The following is a 16490-nucleotide window of genomic DNA, read 5'->3' on the forward strand; positions in this document are numbered from 1 at the left end:
TGTTCCATTTTAGCTATACTTACCACACCAAAAGTTGGCAGTTTTTTTTAGTTAATAAATATTTTAGGATGTATGGGCCATACCCAGGATCTCTCACAAATTCTTTGGTTTGTTTAGGGAGTTTTTATTGTTGTTTTCTTTTGTACAATCCTTTACAAATATGAATATCTATCTTAATTCATGGACAAAGAAAAGCAGGCTGAGTCAGTTTTGGCCCTTGGAACATCGAGTTTGTTGATCCGGCACATATTAAAAGGGAAAAGAGACACCCAAATTTCTACTAGCAGAAAGCAGATAGGAAGCTACTCAGCTGCCAGCATAGCCCCATTTTTTAAGAGAAAGTTAGGGAGGCTCAGGGAGCTCACCCCCAATCAGCAGAACCAGTCCCCCCCTGGAGCAACTGCAAGGGCTCTGCCTGCAGGTGCCCGGTGAGACTTCAGAATGATCATGAACCCAAATCAAAAACCAACCCCACAGCCATCATGTCAATTCTGACTCATAGCTGCTCTCTAAGACACAGCACAACCGTTCCTGTGGTTTTTAAATGTCTGCAGGATTGAACTGCTTCATCTTTCTCCTGGGGGAGCTTTCAGTGGGTTTGAATCACTGACTGTGATCAGCAGCCCAACACTTAACACAATGCACCACCAGGCCTCCCCTACTATGGCCCCCAAACAAAAAAACTCACAGCCATCGAGTTGATAATAACTCACAACCACCCCATAGAGGGCTTCCAGGATTCAGTCTCTATGGAAGCAGGCCACTTCATCTTTCTTCCACAGAGGCTGGTGGGTTTGAACTACTGACCTACCGGTTAGCAGCCCAGCACCTAACCCACAGCACCACTATGAACCGAAGACTGTTTTTACCCAGGACTCCTTGGACTTTTCTGAACTGGTGTGTTTGCTGAGGTTTCACTGTTTCTCTCACTGTTGTATGTTAAGAGTATGAGGAACACATAAGTTGCCCCTTTAGCATCCAGGTCTCTTAGTCCAGTACCATTCTTAAAAGAGTCTGAACCTAAGAAAACTGCTTTACAGAACCACATGTGCATTTGGACTTGATATGGATAACAAGGTACTAGAAATTTCCACTCTGATACGTATTTGATGAGACTTCGGAAGCATACAGAAGAGCATGTGAGTGTGTTGTGTACACGGGCGTTGTTGTTGTTAAGTGCCATCTAGGGCATACATAATTTGTAGCTAGAGAGTAAAGTATGTTGAATTAATGGAAAGAAGCATGGTGGCTCTGTGGGATAAGCACTCGGATGCTAACTGCAATATCGGTAGTTCAAACCCACCAGATACTCATCACAGAAACAATGAAGCAGGTTGCTCCTGCAGTAATGTACAGTCTTGGAAACCCTGCATAGAGTCATGAATTGGAATCGATTCCATGGCAGTGGGTCAGGGTTTGGTTTGACCATCTTTGTCACTATTCCCATTAAGAAGTGAAGTTGTTTTCTTCTATCTTACAATCTGGGTTGGTCTTATGAGTTACTTGAACCAAAGAATGCTACAGAGATGACACATAATCAAATTTCAGACCTAGGCTTTAAAAAGCAGACAGCTGGGCTAAGTTAACAGATTGGCCACAAAATAAAGACGTTGATGTTGTTAGGTGCCATCGAGTCGAAGCAGTGCCCACTCCTGTACTAACTATCCTCACAATTGTTAAATTTGAACCCACTGTGCCAATCCATATCATTGGGGATCTTCCTCTTTTTCACTGACTCTTTACTTTACCAAGCATGATATCATTCTCCAATGACTGGTCCCTCCTGATAATATGCCCAAAGTATGAGAAACAAAGTCTTGCCAATCTGGCTTCTAAAGAAGCCTTCTGGCTTTAGTTTTAACACAGTTTTGTTTGTTCTTTTAGCAATCAATAGTACATTAAATATTCTTCTCCAATACCATAGCTTAAATCAGGGGACTGGTATGGTCTGATGGTGTGCCATGGCGTCAGTTCTGAATCATAATGACCCTGCATAGAGTTTCTGAGGCTGTAAATCTTTCCTGGAGCAGAAAGCCTCATTTTTCTCCCACAGAATGGCTCATAGTTTTGAACTGCTTACCTTGAGGTTAGCAGCCCAACTCATAACCACTATGCTACCAGAGCTCTTTTAAATCAGGATTGTCGCTGTTGTTGCTAAGTGTTGTTGAGTCGATTCCGACCCATAGAGACCCTGTTGCCGAGGCTGTAAATCTTTACGGGAGCAGAAAGGCTCATCTTTCTCCTGCGGAACAGCTAGTAGCTTCAAACTGCTGACCTTAAGGTTCACAGTCCAATTCATAACCACTACACTACCAGAAATCCTTAAATCACGGGTAGGTAAACTTTTTTCTGTTAAAATTTATACCATCATCCGTGAGCCATACAAAATTATCAACTTAAAACTTAGCTTGCTATATTTGGTCAAACATTTAATTAACTCACACCGAACATGATGGCTGGAACGGTGGCTTTCGCAGGGCCAGACCAAATAATTTCCCAGGCCTTATATGGCTCACGGACTAGAAATTCCCCACCCCTGATTAAATGCTTCAAATTCTGTATGGTCCTCCTTATTCACTGTCCAACTTTCACATGCATAAGAGGCATTTGAAAATAGCATGGCTTGGGTCAGGCACACCTTAATCCACAAACTGATCATCTTTACTCTTGAATGGTTTTAAGGTGTCTTGTGTAGCTAATTTACCTAATGTAATAAGTCATCTGATTTCTTTACTGCTGTTTCCATGAGTGTTGATAGTGGATTCAAGCAAAATGAAGTCTTTGACAACTTCCATCTTTCTTCCATTTGTCATGATGTTACTTATTGGTCAAGTGGTGAGGATTTTTGTTTTCTTTACATTGAGGTATAATCCATACTGAAGACTGTGGTCTTTGACCTTCATAAGTAAGCACTGTAAATCCTCTTTGCTTTCAAAAAGCAAGTTTGTATCGTCACAGGTTGTTTATGTGCCTCCCTCCAATCCAGCTTCTGGGATTATCTACTCAGCATACAGATTGAATAAGTATAGTGAAAGAACACAACCCTGGTGCCTAATTTTACACCATGCAGTGTCCACTAGTTTTGTTCGAACAACTGCTTCTTGGTCTATGTGTGGGTTCTTCATGAACACATTTAAGTGTCAGGAATGTTCATTCTCTGAAATGTTGTCAATAGTTTGTCATAATCCACACAATCAAAAGCCTTTGTTGTACTCAATAAAGCACAGGTAAACATAGTTCTGATATTGTCTACTTTTCACCAAGATCCATTTGACATCAGCAATGATATCCCTTGTTCCAAGTCCTCATCAAAATGTGGCTTGAACCTCAGGCAGTTCCGTTCCTATACTGTTGCAATAGTTTTTAAGTATCTTCAGCAAAATTTTACTAGCGTGTGATATTAATGATGTTGTCCAATGATTTCTGCATTCCACTGAATCACAGCTCTTTGGAATGGGCACAAATATGGATCACATCCAATCAGCTGGCTAGCTAGCTGTCCTCCAAATTTCATGGTATAGATGAGTAAGTGCTTCCAGTGCTACATCAGTTTGTTGAAAGATTTCCATTTGTATTCCACCAATTCCCAGAACCTTGTTCTTTGCCAATGCCTTCGGTACACCTTGGCCTTCTTCCATCATCACCACTGGCTTTTGATCATATACTACCTCTTGAAATGGTTGAAGTGTTATACTTCAAGACAGATCTTGAAATGTTTTGTTGTTTGTTTTTCTGATGATGATGAATCAACATCATTCCACTTCAATTCGTCATTGCCAGCACAGTAAACCACATAATTGTGAGATTCAACATGGCCAATAGCTGTCCATGTTCTGATTATTTAAGAATGTTTGCAGCTGTTTCTCCTCATTTTGAGTTGTGCCCCATTAGCAAATAAAGGTCCCAAAGTTTTATTGCTTTCGTGTCATCACGGACAACTCCACTTTAAGGAGGCAGATCTTCCTGTTGTATTTTAAGTCCCTTCCAACCTGAGGGGCTCCTCTTCCAACACTATTATCTGATAAAATTCTTGTACTATTCATCATGTTTCAACATTCAAGACTCTGGTGCTGACAGTGTTCCACCGCTATTCATAAGGTTTACAGTGCTTAAACATTCAGAAGCAGTCTGCCTGTGCTTCTTCCTAGTCTGTGTTAGTCTGGAAGCTCAGCTGAACCTGTCCACCTGCTGGTATTTAAGATTTAGGGGACACAGCTTCCAGTGTCACAGCAACATGCAAGCCACCACAGTAGGACTACCTGACAGATGAGTGGTGGAAATGAAGACTATTTACATTGTGCACCTTTCATCTGTATAAGACTGAACTGTTAACAGTTACTCTAAAGTGATAATGAAAGTACAGGGGACAGACAGCAGCTTACTGGAACTGAAACATCAGAAAAGAATTAATGAGAATGTTGACACAGTGTGAAAAATGTAACCAATGTCACTGAATAATTTTTGCAGCAACTGTTAAATGGGAACCTAGTAACTTGTTGCATAAGCTTTCACTAAAAACACAATGCTGATTTGCTGATTTGTTTTAAAGGAACAAGCAGCTTCTGCTTCCTCCCTTTGCATTTGACCACAAGGTTAGTTTGAACCTCAAGGTTGGCAGTTCAAATTCACCAGCCGCTCCTTGGAAACTCTGTACAGGGTTGCTATGGATTGGAACCGATTTGCTGGCAGTTAAAAACAACAACAATACCAAAAAAAAAAAAAAAAACCAGCTATAAAGATAAGAAGCCAAATGAAGAGAACTGTTAGAGGATGAAAGGCTGTCTTGAATGTCTAGCAGAGCTCCCTGTTGGCTGCAGTAAATGAATAACCTGTATCTCTATCACATGGAACCAGAGACACATCCAGCCGAGCCATATGAACCCAAAGAATCACAAGAAATATTCTTGTAAGCCACGTAAGTATATATAATAATAATATAAAAACATTAATGGGAAGAATATGCACCAACTTCCAGATAATGGTTATTTCAAGAGAGGAACGAGATAAAAGGGAGGCATGAGGTTCTGTAATATTAATCTATACTGTTTTCTTAAAACTGAATAAAACACTAATGTTAGTTATATCTACGGGGGTGAGTATAAAGGTCTTTGTAGTATTATGCATGTTATTGTTGTTGTTAACTGTCAAGTTGGTTCTGACCCATAGTGACTCTGTATAGGGTTTCCAAGGAGCAGCAGGTAAGTTTGAACCACCGACCTTGCAGCTCAAACTGACTTTGCAGTCCAGTGCATTAACCTACAGTGCCACACCAGGACTCTGTATCATTCATACTGTACTATAAATTGAAAGTACCATGGGCTGCCAAAAGAACAGAGATCTGTGTTGGAAGAAGTGCAGCCAGAGTGCTCCTTGGAGGCCAAGATGGTCAAACTTCATCTCTCATACTTTGGACATATTGTCAGGACAGGCCAGTCGCTGGAGAAGGATATCATGTTTGGTAAGGTGGAGGCTCAGAGAAAAAGAGGAAGACTCCCAGCAAGATGGATTGGCAAAGTGGCAGCATCGATGGGCTCAAGTGTGGCAACAATAGTGAGGTTTGGCCCAGGATCAGGCAGTGTTTCATTCTGTTGTGCTTAGGTTCACTATGAATTGGTACCAACTTGATGGTACCTAACAACAACAACTACACATTTGAAATGTTTGAGCTTAAAAGTACTTTAAACAATGTAGAAATCACCACAATAACAACACCAGTCTTTTTCCCAGTTTGGAAATTTGGAATATTTCTTCCCAAGATACTTTGGTAACCCTTATGTAATTTTCAGAACATTTCTACATGTAATCCTAGTGTATCTTCTTTTGTGTTTCCCCTTCCAAAGACATCAAGGCCACCTTCTCTTCTCTTTCTCATTTTTCTTACACTTTTCCTGTTTTTAACTCAAAGAAAATCTCTCAGTGTAACTACAAATTCCAACAGTAATTCTCAAAGTGACTCCAAACTCTCAAAATGTTTTAGTTCATTTCTCATTCTAAACATTACCATCTTTGAGTCCTAAGACAGCTTGAAGGAATGGCACAGAATACACAGATACCTTTTGTAAGCATCTGTGTATTAACCTAGGGACTCTACTCATTATTGAAACATATCCTGAGCTGCCGTTTTGATTTTAAATGAACAGGAGAAACAAAAAGGTGCTGCTGCCAGGGAGAAAAACATGGATAAGATTATAGTAAAATTCAATTCCAAGATCTCTCATTAGGATTACGTATGTATTAATTAATGTATATACCACATGTTGATGGAATTTTCAATCTCAAATGAGTAGCCGTGGTGTTTTATGTTAGACAATACATTAATATTCAGGAATGAGAATCTATGTGAATTGTAGCTTCCTCATTAATTAGTCTCAATTACAAATATTTATTTTAAGGCAAAACAAATTGAGACCAAGCGAGTCACAAGTTAATTTATTTTAAATATCACAGCTATTATTTTTTACCCTTTTATGATTGACCTCAACCATTTGTTTTAAAGATGCAAGATTTTACTGTAAATTGAAATGGCTCTTAAATCTTTTCAATAAGAAATGACAAATTATACTCACTTAAAAACAAACAAGCAAAAACCTAATTTTAATTCAAAACAAAAACCTTAAGAATCAACTATGTCCTAAACCTAATGGCCAGTAGGAAGAAAGATATTATGTGTAAAGTCTAGAAAAATACCAGTATATTTAAATTCTTTCTTTCTTTGTTGTTGTTGTTGTTAAGTGCCATCAAGTCAGTTCAGACCCATAGCGACCCTGTACAGGGTTTCTGAGGGTGTAAATCTGTACGGGAGTAGAAAGCCTCATCTTTCTCCCGCAGAGCGGCTGGTAGTTTCGAACCACTGACCTTAAGGTTCGCAGTCCAATTCGTAACCACTATGCTACCAGAGCTGCCACTCTAAAGAAAAATACCTCAGTTCACCTCTGTGTAGTCAGCCAAGCCAAGCAAAACAAAGGGGAGGCTGACAAAACTTTCTCCTAGAATTCGAGGACTGAACAGGCCCTTGAGATCACCTCTAACATGAAAACATTGACTTCACTCACATACATAAAAATGTTGGGAATAGATCCTAGTCTTGGTCTCTCTCTTTTTTAAATCCCTCTTTCCTTTTACTCATGAATTTATTTTCTCTTATGATCTGATTTTTTTTTGTCCCCGTGATACTAGAAATAGTTTCACTCTGTCTTTAACTTGTCCCTTGCTCAGCTGAAACCCACAGACTGGACATTATAGGACAGAATTTGAGCTTCAAAGCATGCATCACTCCAAAAGGTATCCTACCTCAAGTGTGTGGCACTTTCCTCGAATTCTGTTACAAAGCAGTTGGTAATTCTCCAGCACAACATTCAGCTCAGACGTCAGTTCCTGGCCACCAGAGGGCACTTTTGCAGCCAGTAACTTGATATTGTCCTTGAGAATCTTCACTCTCACCTCCTTCTGTAACACATCCTCTTTCGCCCTCTGTTCCAAAAATAAAAAAATTTTAAAAAATGAAGTTAAAAAATGCCTTCCATTCTGGGACCAGTTGTTTGTTTGTTTTAATATCTAAATCAAAATTACAGTTTCTAAGTAGTCTATCTGCCTAATTGGAACATTATTTAGGCAATTACTAAAGGATTTTTGAAATAAGAATGTTAACTAAAATTTCACTCATTATATGTACACAGTCCCACACCAATATTGTCATTTATTAACATTAACATCAGTGTTAACATCTAGGTTCTCCTAAATTATGTTTACTGACATTAAATGTTTTCAAGTTCTGGGCCCAGATGAGAATCAAAGCCAATTAACTTTAATGGACTATTGAGGTCTCTTACTAAACAGATAAATTAATTTTCAGAATTAATTAATTTATCACCATGATACAGATATCCTTGACATTTTTCTCAAATAATTTAAAGATGGTTTTGGTTCTTCTTTTTCCCACCTGGGACACAGAAATATCTAACCTTCTGATAATGAACATTTCAAAGATGATGACAATGTTAGGTTGTAAAGATCTGATCCAGAAATAGCTTCTTCCCTGACTCGACCTTCAAGCTAAGAAGGTTTTTTCACTCTCCCTACTAGCTTTGGAGGAGTCTTGGTGTGGCACTGTGGGTTAATGCGCCAGATTGCAAAAGCCGTTTGAATTGCAAGGTCGGTGATTCAAGCTCGCCAGCTACTCCTTGGAAACCCTATACAGGGTCACTATGGGTCGGAATCGACTCAATGGCAGTAACAACAACAACATTAGCTTTGGAAGGAGCTCTGGTAGCGCAGTGGTTATGAGTCGGGCTGCTATCCTCAAGGTCAGCAGTTCAAAACTACCAGCCATCCTGCAGGAGAAAGATGAGGCTTTCTGCTCCTGTAAAGATTTACAGCCTCTGAAACCCTATGCAGGGTTGCTATGAGTCCGAATTAACTCCCAGGCACACCACCATCACCATTAGCTTTGAAGTCCTGGTGTGGCTCTGTGGATTAATGAACAGGACTGCAAAGTCGGTTTGCAAGGTTGAAGCTCACCAGTTGCTCCTCGGAAACCCTATACAGAGTCACTATGGGTGAGTACTGGCTCCACGGCACTTAACAACACAACAGTACCATTCTTTACTGCTTGCTCGTTTTCAACTTCCCTGGACTGAGGAAAAATAATTAAGTAGGTGGCAATTTAAAAAATCATAATGACTGTTTAGAAGACTAATAAACAAATAAATCCCACATTGCACACTCAAAGACTTTAATCTCTAGCCATCTACATTCTTATCTATAATGACTTTTTAAAAAGAATCACAAAACTCAACTGCCTATAGTTTAAGGGATTAGAATGAATTAAACAAGCTGATACTTGACATTGTGATGGTGGTGCTGTACCATGGAGTTGGTTCCGAATCATAGCGACCCTGTACAGGGTTTCCAAGGCTGTACATCTTTATAGGGTCAGAAAAAAATCATTTTTCTCCTGCAGAGTGGATGGCAGGTCCAAACTCTCAGCCTTTGGTCAGCAGCCCAACTCAGAACCCAATAAGCTATCAGGGTTCCCTTCTTAACATAGTTGTTGGTATTAAGTGCCACCCAGTCAGTTCTGACTCATAGTGACTCTGTATAGGATTTCTGAGGCTATAATCTTTGAAATTTCTAAGAAAGCCTCATCTTTCTCCTGCAGGGTGGCTGGTAGACTTGAACTGCCGACCTCGCAGTTCACAGTCCAGTGCTTATCGCATAAAGTTGCCTACTCCCTTCTTGACATAGTAGGCTGCCTTAAAATACCTCATATACTCAATATTTTATTTTAAATGAGGGTGTTCAAACAGTGCTACACTACAAAGATGTCTCACTGAAAATTGTACAACTTCAATTACAGTACCTTGTCATATTTACTTTGACTTTTATACAATACTGTATTAATGTCATATAATCCCTTTAAAAATATATCTGCACTGAGATTTTTGGGTTCTGTTATGCTTTTAGGCAAGCCAACTTTGGAGTTAAAATATTTATAATGTCTCCCCTTCCAGAGAGGACAAATACATGTATATTCATAGCCTTTAAAACAGTTTCTACTTTGACTTAAACACTCAAGGACATTTAAAGCAGAACCTGAAATTTGAGAATGATGCCAGTTGTTTTATTATATATATAAAAAATAAGACCACTGGCATGGAATACATACATTCATAAGAAATACACCCTGTGGATTCAACTGATACTAAATCCCTTTTACATTTTCCTACTGCTGTTATCCTGGTGTGGTGCTGTGGGTTAATGCGTCATACAGCAAAGTCATTTAAACTGCAAGGCCGGTGATTCCAGCTCACCAGTTGCTCCTTAGAAGTCCTATACAGGGTCACTATGGGTGGGAATCGACTCAAAGGCACTTGACAACAATAACTGCTGTTGTCACTGAGTTTGCTCCAATGCATGGTGACTTTATGTATAACAAGATAAATGTCATCTGGTCTTGCACCAGTTCCATGTTCATTGGTACGTTTCCTACTGCTACTGTTCCGTAATATAGTCATAGGTGCCCTACGTACTAAGGGAAAACAGAAGACCTAACCAACTTGTTTCTTACAAAATTCTTCCTCATACCTAATACCACTGGTTTTTGAAGAGATTCTCTGTGATTCCCCTTACTTATGAAAGGTTGTCTCAGGAGCAACCTGAGACACTTAATTAACTTCCTTTGCCAATTAAAATCATAACAATGAAAATTCTGTTTTTTGTAATTTTAAAACCCTACTATAAAAGAGTACGTACATATGTAGGTAAACAGGCAGATGGGTGGCTATGTACGTGGTGAGTGGGGGGATGGATGGAAGTGATTTGAAAGGGAAAACTCGCCCACCTACTACTGTCTGAGTCAATCCCATCTTACAGAGACCCTGGAGGACAAAGCAGAAGTACTCAGTAGGGTCTGAGGCTGTAAATCTTTACAGAAGTAGACAGCCTCATCTTCCTCACACAGAACAGCTGGTGGGTTTGAACCACCTACCTTGTAGTTAGTAACCCAATACCTAACCCAGAGCGCCGCCAGGGTTCCTTTTAACGGGAAGAGGGGAGGTATAAAACCTATTGGGTTGACTGCCCCAGCCTCACCTTCATTTCTTCCACAGCACTTTCAAGTTCTTCAGGTGACTTATATTCAAAATCCCTCTCCAGGTACTCTTCTTCCGCTTGGGCCATCCATTCCTGCATCTCTGCCAAGTCTTTCTTCAAGTTCACAGCTTTTTCCTGGCTTTCAGACAATCTATTTTTTTGAATAACAATCTAGAAGAGAAAATTCCCCAAAGCAGAAATTCTAATATATTAAATGTCAAGTTCAAGTGTTGAATAATTAAAGATAAAATATAACTTGTCATGTTTTAAACATTTTGGGATAAAATCCTTTACACATCTTATGCTGATGTTGTGGAATAGAAATAATTATGAGGAAAATAATTATAACTGGGATTCTATTACCACATTTTGGATATTAATCTGCAAATATCTATTATCATTTTGAAAGTCAATAACCTTTGACTGAGTAATCCCTCATAAAGGAATCAAATCTGCTGAAATAAAAGCACATATATCAAAGAAATTTATCAGAGCAGTGCTTAGTATGAAAAAATATATAATGTAGCCATTATGTCAATCTTCTTGCTTTGGATAATACTACTTATTAAGAGATCACTTTTTTAATAGCAGAGCTCTGCTATTACGTAAGTTTGTGCAATACTAGAAATGTTTGATTTGGGTGATCTTGTGCATTTCACACAGATACCAAAATACGTTCATTAGACAACAGAGATTTGTCTGAATCGGGTTCAAGGAGTTACCTAAATATTTCAAAGCATTCTAAAAATATTTTCAGAGAGGCTCTCACGTGGACACCATCCCACAAGCAGCCTTTGTGTTCTGTTCTGTGGGAACTGCGTCCAGTCCACAGTCGCCATCATTTTACATATCCAGCCTCCTCCTCACACTGAACACTGCCAGGGGTGTGCTTGGCTGTGAAGCTGACGAAACCCAAAGCCACTCCAGGAAAAGGATAGCTCTCCCAAGAGTAAGGAAGAGTACTTAACGGCTTTCCTGTTCCCTCCTTCCAAACAGGATCCCAGTCACAAAAATAAACAGGAACCAAACAGAAGCGTTAATCTCACTGCCCCCACATGCTGCTCAAGGAACTTGCTGCCAGCAACAGATACCCGGCTTGGCTCGGGTTCCCAACCCAGCTGAGAATTTGCTATTTTTATTTTTTTAAAACCTGCTGAGCTTTTTTGTACTTTTTAAATGTTTTAAATATAAACACATTCCTGACTCCACTTCCAGAAAACTCTAATATTAGTTCCTGATCATTGGTCAGGGATATCATTTTCATGGGTCCCAAGAGAAACAAAAGTCCCAGTGGGGCGCTGTAGGATAAGTCGTGGGGGTTCAAATCGACCAGCCTTTTCTCAGAAACACTATACTCACAGGTTCCCAATATATGAGTCGGAACCAGCTCCATGGCACTTTGCAACAACAGTAGGGTGGCTCTATGTCAGAATTAACTCGATGGAAGTCAGAGTCCCCCTGCCTGAATGTTGTGACCCTGAACCTCACATGGCTCAGCCTTTATTTACTCAGGTCCTTGTTCCAATACCCAGTCTCACAGCAAGCCTGTATAGGGTTTTCAAGAGTGGTTGGTCGAGTTTGAACTACCGACCTTTCGGTTCAAATCAACCTTGTAGTCCAGTACTTATCTTACACGTCACACCAGGATTCCACTCACCCTACTTGGTACCATATTAGGATTTTATTCATTATCGATTTGCTTCACTAGAATGTAAGCTTTTTAAGAGAATGATTTTTTTTTTTTTTCCTGGTTCAATGTTGTGCGCTCAGTGCCTACAAGGATGCCTGATCAATATACATGCATATTAATGAATGCAGCTCATTACTCAATACTTTCAGAATAACTGATTAATGTTTACAATTTGTTGTTGTGTACTATTGAGTCACTTCTGACTAACAGAGACCCTTTGAGTAGAACTACCCCAAAGAGTTTCCAAGGGTATAATCTTTATGGAAAGGAGCCCTATGGGTACAGCAGATTAAGTGTTGACTTGCTAACAGCAAGTCAGTGGTTTAAACCCACCAGCTACTCCGTGGCTTAAACGTAAGGCAGTCTGCCTCTATAAACATTTACATCCTCAGCATCCTTTTCGGAAGTGACTTGCTGGTGGTGACTTTGATTTTTTGGTTTCATCTTTATAGAAACAGATTCTCTCATCTTTTCCCCCAGGGGTGGCTGGTGGGGCTGAACTGAAACCTTTCCGTTAGCAGCCGAGCTCTTAACCACTGGGCCAGCAAGGTTCCTTAGTGACTTTGACTGTTGTGTAGCAAACTCAAGTACCCTGAGGATAAAGCAGGTGTCACACATATATGGGTCAAACTACAGTCAAGAAAAAGAGGCAACTCCTGCGCCAAATTGGACAGTTAAGTCCGACCCTTGATAGCTGTTGTTGTTAAGTTCTATCTACTCATTGTGGCCTGTACAGGGTTTCCGAGGAGCAGCTGGTGGGTTTGCACCCCTGACCTTGAGCTTACCTTACAGTACCACATCAGAAGTCTGTTAATTGAAAGCATTTAATATATCCAACCCTTGCCTCCAACTTCCCACCAGTGCTGTAGCTCCTCTATTCCACTGTCTTTCAAACCGATGGTTTACAAAATCAATTCAGTTAGTCAAGACAAGCTACTACACACATCTTTTGAAAACCAAACAATAAAGTTAAAAAATTCACCTCCTTGCTAAATTTCTCCAGTTGAGTCTGGTAGTCACCAAGTCTTGTCTGCACCCAGGTCTTAATTCCAGCAACTGGACAGCTTCGAAGGTTAGCCTCTATTTCTTTCATGTCTTTCAGTGACGATTCAACTGTTTCCATTTCATTAACAAATACCTGGACGTACAAAAGAAGCCCATGTTGAGATTATATCCTATGTAAGTAGATATCGCAATTATAGTTTTATGCAAAATGACAATACTCTAAGACGAGATTGCTTGGGAGTTGGGTCTTTGAACTACTTAATAAATACTGTGCCTAAATAAATTCATTTCCCATTGGTGCTTCAGACAGCCATATGCCAAATTGGACTGGAAACACTTGACTCGCAGCAGGGACCAGTGCTTTTAATTTAGAGAAGCTTAATGATCTCACTAATGTTAAGTTGGATACAGTATTCCTAGCAAATTTCATATCTTAAAAGTGTTTACCACCATGGGACAGAGTAAGAGCAATACACAAGTAATGACTGTTACACTAATATATTCATTGTCACATAAAATAGCGGCTCCTAATGAACTCAGTTTATTCTCTCAGTCAGAATCCCAAAACCATGGCCCAAAAGAAACAAAATAGGAATCATCAGTCTTCTTTTATTAGCCACAAAGTCAAAAATGTTTTATTGTTAAAGAGATCTTATCTAGGCTTTTGGTCATAGCATAGTCTTCCTATTTTAATAGGAGCAGCAAATAACAAAGAACAAGCAGGAAATGTGACTGGGCACAGTGTGTTCGCCAGGTCAGCAGACTCACAGCGCATTGGTCAAGCTGCCCTTGAAGGCCTTCAGCATCTCCTTGTGCAGCCTGCTCTTTCATTAAGAAGTCTTTCACACCATCCATCCACTTCTCAATGACATCTGAGTCCGTCTAAATCAAACACAATAACAGGGGGGATATTACTTAGTGACATTCAACCTACTACATCTCAAGATTCATTGCTACTTGAAAACATATACAACTTTTCTAACTTTGATAGCATCATTTCATTTGTTTCTTTCTTTAAGCCTCCCAGCTTGAAAAATAATTATTTTCTCCATTCTTGACTAAACTTCCCAAGAGCTGAACAGCTTAGTAATCATTCTACAAATTTCAAAACACTCCCCAGTGAACCAAGCTGTGTATTTTGTTCAAATGCAAGTACTATCTAAGATCAAAAATTCAAATGGCAGAATAAAAGGCTTTACTGGGTATAATTAACTAAGAAATGCTCAATTCTCGTAAAATCCAAAACAACGCTTCTGAAATTAGTGACTCAAAGCCCGAATGGATAAATCACATTGTATAGAGAATGAAATAGATTGTTGTTAGTTCTGTTGCTGGAAGCTTTCTTATCTGAAAACCAAGGACAGTCCATTGCCCACCTCTGTTCTTCCATCCAGCATTTACTAGTCACCCACTGTAATCCAACTACTGTGTACAGTGCTGGAGGGTCAAAGACAGATGAGAAAGGCAACATTTTGTAGGGAGACAGAGACTTCAGAGAAAAAGTACCATGAAACAGGGCCTTGCTTTTTTGTTGTTGTTGTTAAGTGCCACTGAGTCTGTTCCAAATCATAGCGACCCTGTATAGGGTTTCCAAGGAGCAGCTGGTGAGTTTGAACCACTGACCTTGAGGTTCAAACCAATCTTGCAGTCCAGCGCATTAACCCACAGTGTCACACCAGAAGTCATGGTCATTTTCTTCCAAGGCCTTCAATCAATCCTATCATTGCTCAGTCTCACCTGTCATGTTCCCTTAGAGGGAATTTGTTCTCCTGTGCTTTCTTCAGGAGAGCCATTGTGGCACAGTAAATGAAGCTTTGGGCTGTTAACCCAAATTAGTGATTGAAACCCACCACTAACTGCCAGACAAAAATGAGGCTGAGTGTTCCCATAAAAGATCGGTAGCCTCAGAGACTCAAGGTAGCTCTTCTACTTCAATTCTTTGCTCCTAGTTCACCCCTATGAATAGAGACAACTCTAATACCACATTCAAAAAGGCCTTTCAGTTTTGAAGGCCGTCGAATGTCTTCTTTAACTCTTCTATTGGTTCAACATAGCCAATTGCTTCAAAGCTATCTCATGGGAGAATATCCAAGCATATAATCACCATTTGGATGAACATATTCTGGAAACGACATCAATGTGTTAGTGCCATTCAGATACACCACTCAGAACCAAGTATTATTGTTTTCCATATAATGTTGGAGTGAAATATAAAGATGGAAACTCATGGCATCTTATATATGTTATACTCACATAGTACTAGATAATGTACTGAGTCGATCTACTGAAAAAGAGCTCTTTAAAAGCTTCAAAAGCAATGATGTCACTTTGAGAACTAAGGTGTGTCCTCACCAAGCCATAGTAGGTTTAACCACCTGCTATGGATGCAAAAGGTGGGGAATGAATAAGGAAGACCAAAGAAGAATTCATGCCTTTGAATTATGCTGTTGGCAAAGAATACTGAAAAATACCATAGACTGCCAGATGAAGACAGGAATGTGTCTTGGAAAAGTATAGCGAGAATGTTCCTTAGAAATGAAGATGGCAAGGCTTCTCATCACATATTTTGGACGTTACCAGGAGGGACACATCTCTGGGAAAGGACATCACACTTGGTAAAACAGAGGGTCAGTGAAACACAAAATGGCCCTCAATGAGGTGGACTGATACAGCAGCTGCAACAATGGGCTCTGACCACACCCACCATTGTTCAGACAGTGCAAGACCAGACAACAGTGCATTCTACTAATCCTAGGGTCGGAAGTCCTCGGGTGCTATAGGGTAAGCACTGGACAGCAAGGTCAGTTTGAAACACAAGGTTGGCAGTTCAAAGTCACCAGCCGCTCCTTGGGAACACTACATGAGTCAGAACCAACTCAGTAGCACTTAACAATACATCGGGTCACTATGAGTCCAAAACAACTTGAGAGCACCTAACAAAAACAGTGCCCTGTAAAACTGCTTGAGTTTTCTTTTTTCTCATTGTACGGCTGCTTTTGGTTTCCTTTTTTATTTTTTTATTTATAGATATGTCACTCATATGGTTAACTATAACTCTAGTCTTCCCATTTTAACTCAAATTATGTTTCCGCCTCTCCTAGCAAGCTTGTTGTTGTTGTTGTTGTCAGGTGCCATCGAGTCGGAACCGACTCATAGCGACCCCATGCACAGCAGAACGAAACAATGTCCGATCCTGGGCCAACCT

The 16490-nt window shown here is 39.9% G+C and overlaps 1 protein-coding gene across 1 annotated transcript in view; it reads right to left on the reverse strand.

Annotated features, from left to right (window-relative positions):
• The window catches only part of UTRN (utrophin), a 574637-nt gene that overhangs the window by 462591 nt on the left and 95556 nt on the right, over positions 1–16490 (reverse strand). The window contains 4 exon segments of the mRNA XM_006834702.1: positions 7291–7470; positions 10591–10761; positions 13263–13418; positions 14054–14167. Of these exon segments, the coding sequence (XP_006834765.1) occupies positions 7291–7470; positions 10591–10761; positions 13263–13418; positions 14054–14167 (621 nt within the window).

This window comes from Chrysochloris asiatica, unplaced genomic scaffold, assembly GCF_000296735.1.
Source record: "Chrysochloris asiatica unplaced genomic scaffold, ChrAsi1.0 scaffold00013, whole genome shotgun sequence".
In the NCBI taxonomy this organism is placed as follows: Eukaryota; Metazoa; Chordata; class Mammalia; order Afrosoricida; family Chrysochloridae; genus Chrysochloris; species Chrysochloris asiatica.